The sequence below is a fragment of the Galendromus occidentalis genome, unplaced genomic scaffold (genome assembly GCF_000255335.2).
Source record: "Galendromus occidentalis unplaced genomic scaffold, Mocc_1.1 scf7180000077471, whole genome shotgun sequence".
NCBI classification, from domain to species: domain Eukaryota; kingdom Metazoa; phylum Arthropoda; class Arachnida; order Mesostigmata; family Phytoseiidae; genus Galendromus; species Galendromus occidentalis.
In genome coordinates, this window is record NW_003805459.1 from 65,223 (window position 1) to 81,003 (window position 15,781).

At 50.4% G+C, this 15,781-nt stretch overlaps 3 protein-coding genes across 3 annotated transcripts; all 3 read right to left on the reverse strand.

Annotated features, from left to right (window-relative positions):
- Nucleotides 1-263: 263 nt before the first annotated feature.
- Nucleotides 264-3,246, reverse strand: LOC100906997 (uncharacterized). The gene is made up of 10 exons (XM_018640027.1): nucleotides 2,995-3,246; nucleotides 2,717-2,889; nucleotides 2,432-2,578; nucleotides 2,103-2,313; nucleotides 1,859-1,999; nucleotides 1,546-1,746; nucleotides 1,284-1,459; nucleotides 1,056-1,218; nucleotides 814-957; nucleotides 264-619 (listed from the first exon to the last, which is right to left on the reverse strand). The coding sequence occupies exons 1-10, from the start codon at nucleotides 3,160-3,162 to the stop codon at nucleotides 524-526; spliced, it is 1,620 nt and encodes a 539-aa protein (XP_018495543.1). The 5' UTR covers nucleotides 3,163-3,246; the 3' UTR covers nucleotides 264-523.
- A 1,347-nt stretch (nucleotides 3,247-4,593) lies between these two features.
- Nucleotides 4,594-8,153, reverse strand: LOC108864424 (sodium- and chloride-dependent glycine transporter 2). The gene is made up of 10 exons (XM_018640028.1): nucleotides 8,127-8,153; nucleotides 7,486-7,641; nucleotides 7,139-7,270; nucleotides 6,858-7,028; nucleotides 6,432-6,754; nucleotides 6,100-6,338; nucleotides 5,653-5,890; nucleotides 5,277-5,505; nucleotides 4,901-5,157; nucleotides 4,594-4,722 (listed from the first exon to the last, which is right to left on the reverse strand). Exons 3-10 carry the CDS (start codon nucleotides 7,239-7,241, stop codon nucleotides 4,594-4,596), a joined length of 1,689 nt encoding a protein of 562 aa, XP_018495544.1. The 5' UTR covers nucleotides 7,242-7,270; nucleotides 7,486-7,641; nucleotides 8,127-8,153.
- An 836-nt stretch (nucleotides 8,154-8,989) lies between these two features.
- On the reverse strand, nucleotides 8,990-15,014 carry LOC108863659 (sodium- and chloride-dependent glycine transporter 2). Its single transcript, XM_018640066.1, has 10 exons — nucleotides 14,774-15,014; nucleotides 12,091-12,246; nucleotides 11,871-12,002; nucleotides 11,580-11,750; nucleotides 11,115-11,437; nucleotides 10,763-11,001; nucleotides 10,446-10,683; nucleotides 10,116-10,344; nucleotides 9,743-9,999; nucleotides 8,990-9,625 (listed from the first exon to the last, which is right to left on the reverse strand). The coding sequence occupies exons 1-10, from the start codon at nucleotides 14,778-14,780 to the stop codon at nucleotides 9,488-9,490; spliced, it is 1,890 nt and encodes a 629-aa protein (XP_018495582.1). The 5' UTR covers nucleotides 14,781-15,014; the 3' UTR covers nucleotides 8,990-9,487.
- Between the last annotated feature and the right edge of the window lie 767 nt (nucleotides 15,015-15,781).

Here is a 15,781-nt window from a genome sequence, read left to right on the forward strand (position 1 = left end):
TGCTTCGATAATAATATGCGAGCTCTGAAGCGGAAAGCGCGTTCAAAACTCTTGGAACCTCAAAATATTCGGTACGAATCTCGGAGTCGCAGCTCTGGAAGTCTGGAAGTATTTAGAATTGAAGAATATACCCTGCTTCCGCCGTTAAGATATTTGATTGATCGATCTGTGCACTGAGGAAGTACAGCAATATTTCGTGATACTCTTGTCAGTTGCGTGAACATTGACTAATGCTTGTCATCGTGATGAGTCGAATGTGGATCGAGAGGAGGAAACTTCGGTTTATTCCCTCTCTACAACAAATGGATCATCTATCTTTGTACAGGTTTTTCCTCGGAGGAAAAACATATAGACAAAAACAAGCAGGAGGCGTGATGATAGCTCGATTCGATCCGGACTCCGAACCAATCCACCGCCCGTTGACATTGACCGGACCGTACTGCTCCGAGAGTCCTGCTTCCGGTTCGTCGATGAGCTCCGTGCTCCTTCGCGGCCGGGCCGTATTCTTTCTCTTCTCATCCCGCTAAGTATCCGATTCCTTCTCATCGCTTTCTATCTCGACATCACTGGCCAGCTTGTCATCTGAATACTCTTCCTGCCCCGGAGCGCTGTCTGAAGTCTGGGGTCGGGGCGAAAAAATAATTATAATCCTGAAACATGGACAGCAGATGGGACTGTCGATTCCCGCAAATTCAGCGCGAAAGGTGGATAAATCCATCCGGCTCCATGCCTTCGCGTGAGATGAACGCCATCGGGGATAGTCATATTCCGTCCCGGATACAACATCCTCCGGCAGAGCTCTTTGTGTCGTACCTGATCGGCTGATCCCGCTTCGCTCTCATCGTCTGACGTCGAGCCTTGCCGTATTTTATGGAACGTGGTGAGACCATTATTCTCCATTTCGTAAATCAGCATCTCGCCTAAGAAGATGTTATTTCTCCAGTCGGGTCCAAGTTCCTGCGAGCGGGAACGATTCTGTGTCATCACTCATCAGCCGGAAAAAACTCGGAGATCGACAAATGTCAATTGGCTCAAGGAAGAAGCTCCTGACTTACACGCTCGTAAAGATCTTTGGGCATCAGATCCCAGCCTTTTGCGATAGCATCCTTGCTTCGCAGGCAGATGGATGGCTCGCAAATAATCTGGTCTCTATTGAGAATATTCTCGTCCAGAAGGAACTTTGTCGTTTCAGCGACGGAGTTCGTACTGACGAAGTGTCTAAATGGATTCCGTCTCAATTTTTCCTGATTTCCTGTCTCCCCTTGTCATCGGCGTTCACCAACCGAGTGATGGATCCCACAACCTGGTCCATCTTGTTACTCCACACTAAGTCGATCTCCAGCTCAGAGTCTCGCCGACTCCTAGTCCTACGGCGCACCTTGTAGAGCGCGATTCGTTGCAGGATATCTTGGAAATGCATACCTCGCATCGAGATATCTGTGTCATTCTCGGCCAGGCTCTGAAGGGTCGGAGGAAAACTTGAGATCTCTGCGGCGGACACTTTGATGCCACGACATCGCTTTTCGAAAGGCGAGAGAAACTCACTCCGTAGTCTTTGTTGGCTGGCGTTGCGAGGTACTGCGGATTGATGTTATAAATTTCAGGAAAGTGTTCCAAGAGCTCTGGCTTGACGCGCCGAGCATGCAGTATGTCTTCTAATTCGCAGAGCCTTTCAGCACTCATAGCCAGGATTTTCGGATTTCTCATAACCAAGTTCCGGAGCGCGACATTGTTTAAGGTTTTACACTAGAAGAAGATTGAAATTAGAGTGTGCTTGTGCTCAACCTCCTCGGGGGAGGGCCATGTTTCCGACATCTCTCCGAAACGTACTGATCCGAGTACGAATCGAAGATCTTACCCTATCAACGATGTCCCGAAGATTGTGGGTATTCACTAGGAATAAGTTTGGTTGAGATTTGAGGAAGGCCTTGTCCAGCTGCAAGTCATTCAGCAGGATATTCACTCGAGAACTGAGCAGACCGATGCTTTGTTTCGCTATCTGCAAATTCAGATTGCGGATCAGTTATTTCCGATATGGGGTGTGAAAGGGTTCGCTTCCGGGATCCCGACCCCATGGAAAAACGACCGCAGAATGAACCCACCATTTTAAGTTTCGAATCTGTTATGTTGAGATCTCCGATAGAAAAGCTCAGATACTCCTGAACAAGCGCGAATCGATACGCTGCCAGAGTGAGCGTTAGAGCCCCTGGACCTTTGAGTTTGGAATTCAGATGCGACTCGAGGCCGGGGCTGGGATTCTCGATGCAGGACACCATTCTGGCTAGGAGATTCGGGGCGGATATGAATTTCCGTCTGCGGAAAGAAGATTAACCGTTCGTAAATGAGTCGGTCGATCTCATTTTCTCCGTATCGTCTCGGGCGGAAACGCCGAGCTTCCACATCGGAATCCTAACTTGGATAAGAAGCTCACCTGTTCAGCTCGAATAGTGACATCTCACAGAGCTCGTCGAACAGAACAAGAGCAGGAACGGGGTCGATATTTTGGAAGCCTATTTCATTGAGGACCTCGCGACGGTTCTCCACTAGTCGCCACGAGAGGTTCAGAACCGATGGGAATCTGTAATATCAATAAATTGATGGGAAGAGCTCGATTTGGCTCCATTGAACTGGATAAGCAAGGGATGTTGAGTCGCATGACGCGAGGATCGGTCTTGGAGCTCTTTCCCCGAACCTCAAATCACCGTCAGTCACCGACCTGAGGATTCTATCTACAGGGTAGTTCGACCTGAGGATCCGCGCGGTCCACTCGAGTCGCGAGGCAGGTTTCTCTGTGATTTCTGGATACTCTTTGAGTATCGACTGGAGTCTCTCTTCATCACATAATAGGATTCGAGCGATCCTCCCCACTTTGTTTACATGATGTGGTTCCTGCGGAAGAAGCACGAATTAGAGCGGGCCGGGTCGGACGCTCTTGGCGGTAAACGCTCGGCGTCATTACGAGCAGAGCCGAATGTTTCCAGACGTTTGTCCTACCGGAGCGAGCACGTCTTGGTCCTCTATGAGCAGATCCGCGTTGGGTGGATCTCTGTGCTTTAGAGCTTCGACTGAATTGTGTGTCTTCACCACGCGAAGGAGTCCAGAATTCGACGCAAGCCGCCGCTTCGCGAAACAGGCCAAGCCAGACCTCCTGGCGGTCCACATGACCGCAATAGCTCTCTCATCCACCTCCCAGTCCGCAGACTGACCAAGGCGCGAGTCTCATCTACACCAGGACCAGGTGATCGCAAGATCAACAAGAAAATCCGAGCACAAGGCATTTTCCGTCTGCTAGCGATGTCAACAGCGAGCGATCGCCGCAACCACAATGCGCGCAGAGAGCTCAGCGCGCATACCGAGAGGGTGGATCCGATTTGTCACGCAAGGAGAAGGCACTAGAGTGTTCGTGGACCGAGCCCGCAAATTTTCGTTTGAAAGCGGGCCACTCGATGTTTCCACTAAAGGTTTTGTTTCCGGAGGGAAATCCTCGATGCAGAGAGGAAGGGGACCTTGTCTGAGAGTCTGAAGTCCACATATTGTCCCTTGAAGAATAGTTTCTCCTAGAGCAAGGGACCGAGTAAGAGCCGACAAACATCGTCAGGAATATCTTCTGCAGCAGGAGCGGGGGAAAACTCTCCAAATCGAAATCGACTTTTGTCGGAGCTCGGTTATGAGTTATGTGACAGCGACCATGCCAATGATCTTTGCCTGGCAGCTCGATGGAATCGGGCAGTCCCGCCGGACTCCTCACGGCTCATCCGAGAGGCTTTTCTCCACAATATTGCCTCAGAAGCCCCACTGATGAACAGAGGTGCAGGAATTACTTCGTAAGAGGGCATCGAGCTAATGCAATGGACACCATCCTCACGACGACCTTCCCTCATCTTCGGAGGCATCATTCCGAGGAGCGGCAGGGCTCGAGAGGCGAGATCTTCGCTCCGCCGCTTGTGACATCCTTCCACACGAGACCTAATCTCTTTGAGTGACGACAGAGATTTTCAAACTGCTCTTGATTGGGGCTCCAGGATAGGTTGTCCATGGCAATACGGCTCCTATATCTCAAGACAGCTTCGTTCGCCAACCGCCAACTTTCATTTATCCGGTTTCATCTCGATCAGCAGAAGCTCGAAAAGCTGAATTCTGCTGGAGCAGTCATTCAGAAAGAATCACCGGCTCAGTGTCGGCATAGCGAAATCGATCTCTAAATACTCATTTTTGACTATTCTCCTTGAGCTCTATCATCTCCGACACTACTTATGCGTCTTGCTAGATGGAGAACCTTCAGAGCTTTCCCTCGTTCTGCGGGACTTCTCAAAACGTCGGAGGACTCGTGAATCTTCGATGAATCGTTTATTACTTATTACGGAAGACCATGATGATCTCCGTACAGAAAGAGGAAGGTGGTCCTGATCGATCTTGATCAAGTACAAGCGTCATCCCCGTGATAGAGTGGAGACATCTATCTCTACCCACAATAGAAGACTCGCACTCGAGCCACTGAGGAGGGGCCGCTATAGCCCTGCGCAACTGTGAGTAATTCGGGAGAGTGTGGACGTGGCAACAGATCATCTCATCGTCAGTTGGGATGATGAACATTCAGTTATTTCCGTGTGAATGGCGATGACGAAGAGGGGCTTTGATCTCCTTGAACCGCTTGTATTCCTCCAGGAGTTCATCATCTCCCGGACCCCACATCTCGTGCGGTTGGAGAGCCTTCGTTATGCTCTGAAATTGTCAAAAAAAAACATGATTCAGTTACCCGCTCGCTGCTCAAAATTGTCGAATGTAGCCATATGGGAATCGAATAAACGCCATTCCCCAGGATCGCATCTCCGCAAATGACTCCTAGACTAAGATCGCGAGAGGGGCACGGAACTTCATAGAAAACTTGATGACCACTCACTCTCTTCTGAATCACAACTAGGATCGCAACGATGGGAATCTGTATAAACGAGAAAGCAGCCAAGGCTAGCCCCAAGTGATCCGCCCAGGCGGGATACGATTCCTTGTTGTTGTAGAGAATAGGTGTCCTCTCATAGAAGTAGCAGCCGATGATCCCGACAAGGATGAGAGGAGAAATCACCGTCCAAGATATCCTTATAAATATGTTCGGCTTCTTCCCAGCCATGAACTCAATGTCATCCGAGAATTTGTTGACACCTAGAGACACATGGATTTTTAGAGGAAGGACCACATGGATCATCCTTCTACTGCTCGGGAGTTCGTTCAGAAGGTCCCCGCGGTATACCGGAATATCTTCTGGGAGCTCGTCTTCTCACCGTAGAACCACATAATCGCAATGGTTTCGGCAGCCCCAGCCGCTAAAAGAGACACTCCTGAAGCGTACGTATCGAACAGATTCAGAACGTATTGACCACCCCTTGTCACGCAAGTGAGTCCAATCGCAAAGCAAACCGTGCAGGTCAGAAACGCCGCTAGAGCTTGATGGCGACGCATTATGGGGAAAGCGTCCGAAAAAACAGTGAGAGCGGTCTGCACCAGAGGGAACTGAAAATCGAAGGTTTCAGATCTCAATCGATCATATCTCAGCGTGGTCAGCGTCATTCAGGTCCAGACTAGCGCTCAATAATAGCAAGTCCCTGATTTGGAAGCGGTTCCTGAGACACTCGCGCGAGACAAAATTAGGAAGCTCACCTCGGAATCGATCCCGAGTAAAAACAGCATTACGAAGAAGATCACGGACCATAACTGAGGTAACCAGAGAGTCGTGAGAGCCTCTGGGAACACAACGAATGCGAGACCCTGTCCTTGTTTGGCCACATCTTCGATAGGGACCCCGTACGTTTCCGACATGTAGCCAAGAACCGAGAAGACAGCGATTCCCCCCAGGAAGGATGTGATGAGATCAGCGAGAATCACAATGATCGAGAAACTGAAATAAAGATTAAACAGGACTGATTCCCCGAAGTATTGAAGCCATCGCCTTACGGAGCAACCCTATCGCTCCCAGTTGGACCATCGATTGCCAACGCCCTCGATGAGAGTCATGATTACGCGAAAAGATGCCGCTCTGGGCGGGAACATAGTGAATGCATGCTCAATACGGCGGGCTGAGATGATTTGTCAGTGGTCATCACTTACGAGCTTGCGTCTGTGCGAAATTTGTTATAGCTCCCACTCATGATGAGTCCTCCCCAACCGATCCCAACCGAAAAAAATAATTGCTCTGCTGCTCTACGCCAAAGTGTGAAGGATTTGAGCTTTTCGAAGTCGGGGACCAAGAAGTATTTCAAGCCGCGCAGCGAACCATTCAATGTGAGTCCTTTCACGAGGAGAATCGTCAGCACGACATAAGGGAAGGTGGCGGTGAAGTATACAACCTAGCGGGAGAGACATATTCATGAGAACAGCGTCAATACGACCTCGAGGAAGATCGAGCTGACAGCATGGCGCAAACGAATTCAATTTCACACCTTCCCCGACGACGAGATGCCTTTGATGAGGCAGAGGAACACAATGACCCAGCTCAGGAAGAGGCAAGCCACCAAATCCCATTTCAAGCCGCCAACTTCAGATATCCCAGAAGAGAGATCTAGCACATCTCGCTCCCAGAACATTTCCGCAGCGGAGCTTGTCGCATTGCTGCAGTTCGCCATCAGAAGGGAGAAATCTTTCAGGGGAGCCTCGAACGTGGCTCCTGGATTCTGCAGAGAGATCGGAAAAGATTCCCCGGTGATGTTGGTGCCCCCGTACTCATTATAGAGCAGCCTCGGAACATTCGTGCAGAGGATGACGTCTGCAAGAATTGCAGACCGGCTCTTATTCCTCGAGATCATTGATCCCGGACTTGTGAAGATTCTTCAGAAGAATAGATCCCTGATATTCTTCCAAGGGAGTACCTCTGTTCCGTACGAAACATCTCTCGTTGGCACTTCCCCACCGATCATGGCAGTCGGCCCAAGGGAGAACTGAGCGGAAGGACTGCACCAAATAATATAGCGTGTAAGCCAAAATCACATTATAGTAGATCGCTACAAGCAACGACATTGTTACCATCGCGAAGCCGATCCCTGTAATATTGGAGGCTCTTCTAAGCTTTCGGGTGAATCGATGAGACTTGCGCATTCTTGAGGTACTCCTTGGTAAGTCTAATAATAATAACTCCAATAATAATACGAACCCTTCGCAATCGGCAAGCATCTCCAAACTTCTACTGGCCCTCGGCTAGAGAACTGCCCGATCGAGAGCTCCATGATATAGAGCGGAATGGCCATCACGAACATGAGTAGGATGTATGCGAAGAAGAAAGCTCCTGGAAATATTCGTCATGTCGAGTACCGATGCAGTCTCGTCGCTGGCTTCGCCCATGGAATCTTATCATCTACATGTTCGTTGATTGAAACTCCAGATACTGTCTGGCGAGAAGGAACGGCAGTCGATGTCTGACTCTGTGAGAATATCTGTGTAGTCTCGCTAGGGGCGGGGAATGTGAAGAGATCTGAAAAACAGAGAAGTTCGAGAACTCACCGCCTCCATTTTGATAAGCCAGGAATGGGAATCTCCAAATGTCTCCGAGACCGACCGCGTACCCGATGCAGTACAGAATTCCCTCCAACCGGCTGCCGAATCGCTCTCTCCCTTCTGACGTTGTCCTGCGGCCATCTTTCGGGACAACTCTGTCGACTGGAAAATGCAGTTATCGGGAGCGAGATCAGTGATGATCGGTTACGTCTACGATTCGTGCTTCAAGTTCATGGGAGGGACCTTCCCGCTAAGAATTCTATATTGAGATGAAACCCTCAGAACAATCCATTTGAGACCTTGGGATTCGCTCCCGGAGTTCGGGGAGCCGAAAGCTCATATTCGGACGCGATTTCCCCAAGTTATTGTTCTAGGGCAACGTGTATTCGCTACATGGCGATCGCTCGAACCGCGACGCTCGGATTATGATCGCGGTAACCGAAATTAAAAGACCTCCCTTGTTTTCAAGTATCCGTCATAGTTCGACGGCTATGTAGACGCATAGATAGTCGGAAGAGTCTAGAGCCCCAAACATGAGCTGTATTTCATCTCACTCAGTCTCGAGCTTAGAATACACTCACCGTCCATGGAACTCAAAGCATCATCGGAAAGAATATTAGATCGGAATACATTCATATGTGACTCACTTTCGAAGTTTGTGTCCGCCGTGGTGGACGTCATCGGGCAATATCCCGCTCGCAGTCGAAAATGTGCTGCAGTTGCCAGCGGATCGACCACCTGGAATTGTTGTGCTCGCCGACGAATAATGAGACGCACTTTGCGGATGGAAGTCCCCGAGATGTCTATTTCAGACTCGTGCCGCGCCGTCGTGATACGAAACCTCGAGATTAATGGAAGAGGTCCTCATCGATTCGTCTCCCCTGGAGAATTGGCGAATGGAGCAGGTGTAGGGTATTCTCCCTGACACGGACCGCTATCCGACTCGATGCTGCAGCGAGCGAATTACTTTTAGCGGGATCGTGCCGAGGGTCACGACTCACTACGATGCTGAGGCTGCACCGAGACTCCCAGATCAGCTCTCAGCTCCGTATGCATGTGCTCTGCGCTCAGGGGACCCGCCATCTTGCCTGCAAGGCAGATGCAAGGTTTCGATCGCACTCCATTGTGCCATACCATGCACTTCTCCTCTCGGATTTGGTGTCGGAAATTTATGCCCAACGGCTCGAAGAATGCTGATGCTGCGGAAGCTAGTGCCGACGCTGGAACCTTTTCGAATTTCAAGACAGAATCATGATCTATAATTATTGTGGCGAGTCAGAAGTATCGGAATCCGGATCCGAAGGATGGCGAGTCGAGTCAGAACACCAATAAAGGAAGGGCTGGATACGAATGCGGTCAGATGCAGGTTGTCGCGCTCAATCGGCTCCGGAATTGAACTCCGTTCGAGTAAAGGATGAAATTTACGAAGGGTTCCGAGGGGATCTCTCTCGGAATCTGAAATCAGCTGAAGAAGTTTTGGGCCTCTCGAGGACATTGACATTCGTGATTGCACTTTTCCGACTTTATTCTTCGCACTCACTCATCGAAAAGCTTGTTTTCGGTGATACATACGTACAGACTGTGTGGGAACAGATTCGAGGGCGAGTCGATCCAAGGACAAGGGACGACTGCCGAAATCCCCAAAATCTTTGGCCACGTATGGAATAGGTATCCAGCTCCATTTGCCAGCTAAGAGTACCCAGGCATCGAACTGATTAACACGCCCCGGTAAAAAACTCGTTTCTGATCGTACAGAGGGGATGCGAGATATATGTAAATGTAGATGATTGTGGAGGACTGAATCGCATAAACACGGCGGCGAATCACGTCCTGTACGGAAGACAGCACACTATTTGCAACAGAGTGAGGGTGAAATGGTCTCCGGAAAACTAGCCCGCGGCCTATGTATATATTATATAAAAACTGGAGTTTACAAGGCTTAATCTCTGAAGTCCTTTGGTTTTCGTTGAGATGCTCCGAGGAGCGGATCGGATGCCTCTCCGAACCTTCACTGGTCATCCCCTTTAACCTCTCGATGGCGCAGCTCCAGGTCTTCAAAGTCGTTCTTGAATTTCTTGTATGCCTTCAGGAGCTGTTTTTCCCCAGGTCCCCACGTTTCATGGGGTTGGAAAGCTTCGGATATGTTCTGCAAATGGAGGAACACAGTTTCGTTTCGGAGCGCAATGAAATATTGGCTGTTTTTTTTCAGCCATTCCATCGGAATTGAGGATCGGCACACGTATTTATCAGAACAGTTCCTCACTTTCTTCCTGAATAGCACAAACAGGGCGACGATCGGAATCTGGACGATCGAGAATGCGGTCAAGGCCAGACCCAGATAGTCTGCCCATGCAGGATACGGCTCCTTATTGTTGTAAACGATCGGTGTCCATTCGAAGAAATAGAAGCCGATGAGAACCATCAAGATGACCGGTGAGAATATCGTCCACGACAAACGGAACAGAATATTGGGTTTCGATCCGAGCATGAACTCAACATCATTCGAGAATTGTTTGACACCTGAAAATAATAAGATATCATCCGATTATTCTGATCTATCATGAAACATCGATGCTCGGTGGTCTTTTCTCGATCTATGCAAACATCTCTATTCTCTGCACACGGAGTGTACTCACCGTAGAGCCACATAATTGCGACAACCTCAGCGGTCGCTATGGCTAGGAGTGAAACACCGGCACAGTAATAATCCAGTAAGTTCAGGACGTATTGTCCGCCCCTCGTGACGCAGGTCAACCCCAGCAGGAAGCATACCACGCACGTCAAGAAGGCTGTGAGAGCCCTGTGGCGCCGCAAAACAGGAAAAGCGTCTGATAGGACTGTCAGAGCTGTCTGCACTAGAGGGAACTGGAATGATGTCGAAAATTATTTCCCACGCGTATGATACGTCATTGAGCAAAGTGTTCCGAGTTCGAGGTGCTTCTCCGATCACATCGAGGGATACTTACCTCTGAATCAATACCGAGTAGATACAGCATGACGAAGAAAATCACAGACCATAATTGGGGGAACCAGAAGGTCGTCAAAGCCTCCGGATACGCGACGAACGCAAGTCCTTGACCTTGTTTGGCCACTTCTTCGATCGGAACTCCATACGTCACCGACATGTAGCCCACGACTGAGAAGATAGCGATGCCTCCGAGGAAGGATGTGATAAGATCAGCAATTATCACAATAATCGAGTCCCTGGTGAAAGATTGATTCGTTTGAAACTCTTTAGCGGACGATCGCTCGTATCGCATTTGCTTCTACAATGTCAACTCACACCGTAGTGACAGTGCGGAAGCTGTTGTAGCTCCCGCTCATGATGAGTCCACCCCAGCCGATCGCCAGGGAGTAGAATAATTGTTCAGCGGCTCGACGCCATATGGTCAGCGACGTGAGCTTGCCGAAATCGGGAACTAAGAAGTATTCCAATCCCCTGCTTGCACCATCGAGAGTAACGCCTTTCACGAGAAGGATCGTCAGGACAACGTATGGGAACGTCGCCGTGAAGTACACCACCTACGACGGAAAGTTCAGTTGGGACCTCTTGACAGAAACAAAGATCTCTCTAAGCCAGGATTTCATTTCCAGCGTCGCAGAGGGAAATGGGAAGCTTCGCTGAAGCTCCTAACCTTGCCAGAAGAAGATACGCCTCTGATCAAACATAGGAACACGATGACCCAGCTCGCGAAGAGACAGGCGACCAAGTCCCATTTCAGACCCCCTATTTCTGAAATTCCAGATGAGAGCTCGAGAACCTCCCGCTCCCAGAACATTTCGGCGGCCGACATCGTCGCATTGCTACAGTTAAGCATCAGAGTGGCGTACTCGACCAGCGGCACTTTGAATGGACTGCCTGAGTCATCCAGGGATATCGACACTGTCTGTCCTGTCAAATTGGTGCTCGCGTACTTGCTGTACAGAAGCCATGGAACACTTTTGCACAGGACCAAATCTGCAGAGGAAAAAATTTTAGCGAAGATTCGTAGTGCGATGCGTAGGTTCTCAGTCGAGCTGAGCAGCTGGGAGTGTCAGGAGTAATGCGAATCGACTCGGTTCCCTCCATCCTCCGCGTTCGATTATATCCCTCGAGTCACCTTTATCATGAACAAAGCATGTATCCTTGTCCGTGTTCCACCAATCGCGACAGACTGCCCAAGGCAGGACCCACCGGAAGGATTGAGCTAGATAATACAATGTGTACGCCAGGATAACATTGTAGTAGATTGATACCAGTAACGAGACTGTAACCATGGCAAAGCCGATTCCTGAAATTTAGAGGCAGTCAGAATATCTATCCAATGACATTCGTTCACGAATGACGCCTCCCTTGAAACCTTGCTCCACTGGAATGAGGAGCTGATCGAAAACCATTGCTGATGACGAACCTTTCGCTATTGGCATGCATTTCCAAACTTCTATCGGTCCTCGGCTGCAGAACTGTCCGATCATGAGCTCCATGGTGTAGAGCGGTATAGCCATGATGAACATCAGGACGATATACGCGAAGAAAAACGCTCCTGGGGAGTAGATACATACATCTCAAGAAACGATCTGAGGAAATGATTCCAATGAGATATACAATCTGGATTTCTATCTGGCTGTCACCTCCGCCATTCTGGTAAGCAAGGAAGGGGAAGCGCCAAACATCTCCGAGTCCGACGGCGAAACCGATGCAGTATAGAATTCCCTCCAATCGACTACCATATCGCTCTCGCTGCTCCGTGACGCTCTCAGTGTCCGCCTTCGACGCAGCCTCTTCACCTGCGAACGAGAAACCCAAATCATGAACCATGGTAGCACGATCGCGCTGATCCGGGATACAGGTGGTTGCTCCTCCGAGTTCCGGCAGTGTCGGGCCAGGATTCAATGGCAAGGGAATCGAATCGCATCGCTCGTCCGAGATCCGAGACACGTCTGCTCGAAGTGAAAACGCGAGGAAACTTCATCGCAGAACGGCGCAATTTTTTTCCAGACTCGTAGCGCGACTTCTCATGCCGCTGCGCGCTTCCGCGTTCTGCTCGCGAGGTAGCGAAACGGATCAGCTACCTATCTCAAGAATGCAAACTCCTAGACCACTCCGGGCAAACTGGCTCCGTGGAACGATTTCGGAAGCATGAACATGATCTAGCTAAGATCGATGTCGCTTAAGTCAGCCAGGGATGCTCGAAGCCGATCAGCTTTCTCGTTCAGAAGAAGCTGAACTAACAGGACCCTGGACTGGCATTGAATGTTTCGGATAAGGGGAATCGCGCCGGACGTTCTAAGCTATCGTCTAGTGAATTCCTTTCGTGTGAAGGTCCTCGATCCGTTTCGGACTTCATTCGTCACTCTTTTCCCTATCCGAATGCAGAAGGAATCGATCGGCTTCTCTATCGGCTTGACCGCATGACTGCGGATAACAGACCGCAACGTCACAAGACCAGTGGATCGCGGACAGCCACCACCCGACAGATCTCACCGGCGGTCTTTCACTCGCTGCGCCGACTCAGTACTTAAGCGACCAGTCCTCAGGATGTGCCCGAGAGCTCGATCCCTCCGGGGGAGAGCCATCACTCCTTACTTGAGCTTTCGCAGTCGTCAACTTCGAGCTGGGGGAGTTCGTCGTACTCCAAACTCATGTCATCTAATTGTGTGAGTTGAAGAGCAGGGAACAGGAGGGAAATTGATCCAGATGTAAAACACCGGTTCCGATGAACTGTCTAGAGGGAAAACATCGGCACAGGGAGTTATTTATTTCACAGAACCCATACATCACTTCAGTGCCGCCGAGCAGATCCGAAGTGAATGACTGCGGCAGGCACACCCGTGTCGACTAGACAACACAGAGAGCAGGGCAAGTTGATGCCAACGATGGCCACAGGGGGCGCCTCTCGCGACGAAGTCTCTGAAACTGAAATTGAGCGGAACGCCTACCAGAAGCAGCTGACCAACGATACCATTGCCGATGACGGCAATGTTAGTGGGGTCACTGACGTCAGTCAGTCGATGACAATGACGAGTTTTGAGCGGATTTTCAAGGGTCTCCGTCTGTGCTTTCAACGGAGAGAGAGAGCCTGGGATCGGCGCTACGCGGCCCGAAGCTCCTTGACTCCCAGATACCTGAATGCCGCGTGCGCGAATCTCCAGAAATTGGTGGATTAAATGACTCCGACTAGGTATACACATCCTCCCCGATGCTGGAAAAGCGGAATCTAGGCCCATGTCCCTACGAAGCCGATGAAAACAGGACGAAGTCGTTTTATGCCCCCGCGATCACCCCGAGCTTCGAGTCGCTTCTCGCCTCCCCAATCAGTCGAATCGTCAAATCAGTCCAAAGGGAGAAGTCATGTCTCTGCCGATCGGGTATCTCTTCTGCAGCATTCTACGAGATGCCGAGTGACTTCTGAATTCAGCTTTACCCTCAGAGGGATCGTGGACCCCGAGCTCTCAAGGTCGCGGAGCTCAGCCTCCTATGTCCCGTTATTTCTCATGATCTGCGAGTCCACGATGAGACAGGGGGAACCTCGACCGCGTCCTTTGCTGCGTACAGAGGACAGACTCGCTATCGGCAAAGCCCGAGGCGATGATCAGACGGGGCATAAGCCTTTGCGATTTGATAGGTCAGGCGTTGGTGCCGTCTTCGAAGATGGATTGAGATATCGAGATCGATGGCGTTGGAGAACTCGAGACCCAATCCTTGAGCCTGAGGATCCACCGTCTCGAACGAGGAAATAACATTTGCAGACGAGCCAGGAAGTAGCTCGATACGGGGAGAAGAAACTGGCTCGAGCTCTGCGGAGGACGCTGGGCGAAATCGAGACATTCCGAGGCTCTGGAGATCGCCCCGAGATAAGAGTCGAGATCAGAACCTTTCAGATGTATCCGACGCGGTCGCTTTCTAAGGTTCTTCAGGAGACTCAACGAGCGGGTCGATGGCCGCCAACACAACCCTGCGCTCACGAAACGCCAACGATAACTCCTCCGAGTGAAAATACGTGTTCGTTCCCATCCTTCCCGTCAGATCTCCTTCTCTTTGCTTGTCGCCGGTTCCGGCTGCCGTTAAGGTTCCGGAAATTCTACACGCATACATTTGACTCAGGGAAGGAACAATTTTGCGGGAAACACTCTATGCTCCTCCAACATATGTATATTCCACGTTTCCAGTATCTCAAACTAAGCCCCCGAAGCAATGCGAAGTCCCCGCGATTCGAAATCGCCAAAACCGACTCCGTATCATAGCCACTCCCGTAGCGATTCCTCTGAAGGAGGAAAAGGATTAAATGAATCAGCGAAACAAATCGGAGCTCACTTGTCATCTTATGCTGTCTCCCACACTTCGGACGAGGAACGAGCACGTCACAGAAATTTATCGGTGAAGATGCTTTCCCGGTCGAATCTCAGTCACTATCATCTGGTGTCGTCACCTATTTCCACAATCAATCCACATGCATCCGTCAGGATGGTGAAATGGAACCGAGAAGTCGATTCCGGGCAGGCTCACGCAATATCACGTCTATCAGTGTTGAAGTCGATTTCTCGAGCTCACTAACAGCCGAGTTGCATCAGCACGTGTCAGCAGACTTGAGACCGAGCCGCGGCCGTGTTTTGCTCAGCTCGGGTCGGAGAAGTCCCGACCTACGCACTCATTTCATTCAGAGATCAGCGCAGTCGGGTAAGCCTAGGAAGCCTGGCCTCAATGCTCGCCACGGCCCTTGCAAGAGATTCGATCGAACGATAACTAAGGGCGAGTGATATTATCAAAGAAAGACACTCTGCACTATTGATGGAGTGCGATTCGTGTGAACGAGTCCCAATCAGCTTGTCGTATCGAGTCAAGGATCCCACCACGAGACGCAAGTATTTCCAGAACTCCCTATCATAGCTGGTGTTCTCTTGGTGCTATCGATGAATCGAGTCGGATCTCCGCCGGGTTCGGAGTCAGAACCTCTTCGATCTACATCTTCATCCGAGTCCCGCCGGGAGGTAGGCAGTAATTCTGAGCGTGCCCATGCCAATATCAGATGCTTCGAGCTCGACTTGTCACGGTCATCGTTCTTGAGGAGAGGGAATGATTGAGGCTTAGTCCTCGAGCACTCCGTCATGGAAGATTCGGTCACCACTCAAAATGAGTTTGTAGAGGATCTCAACTCGGAGAGGAGCTCCCCGAAGGTCGGGCTGACCCGTCGCGTCGAGGGTCAGGGATTCAAGGTCGCAGTGATCTTTTGTTGTCCAATCAGCAATCGGAACATTCTGTTGGAAACATGACTCGGGCCACCGAGGGGATGGGGGGCAAGCTCCGAAATCATCGACGAAGTCT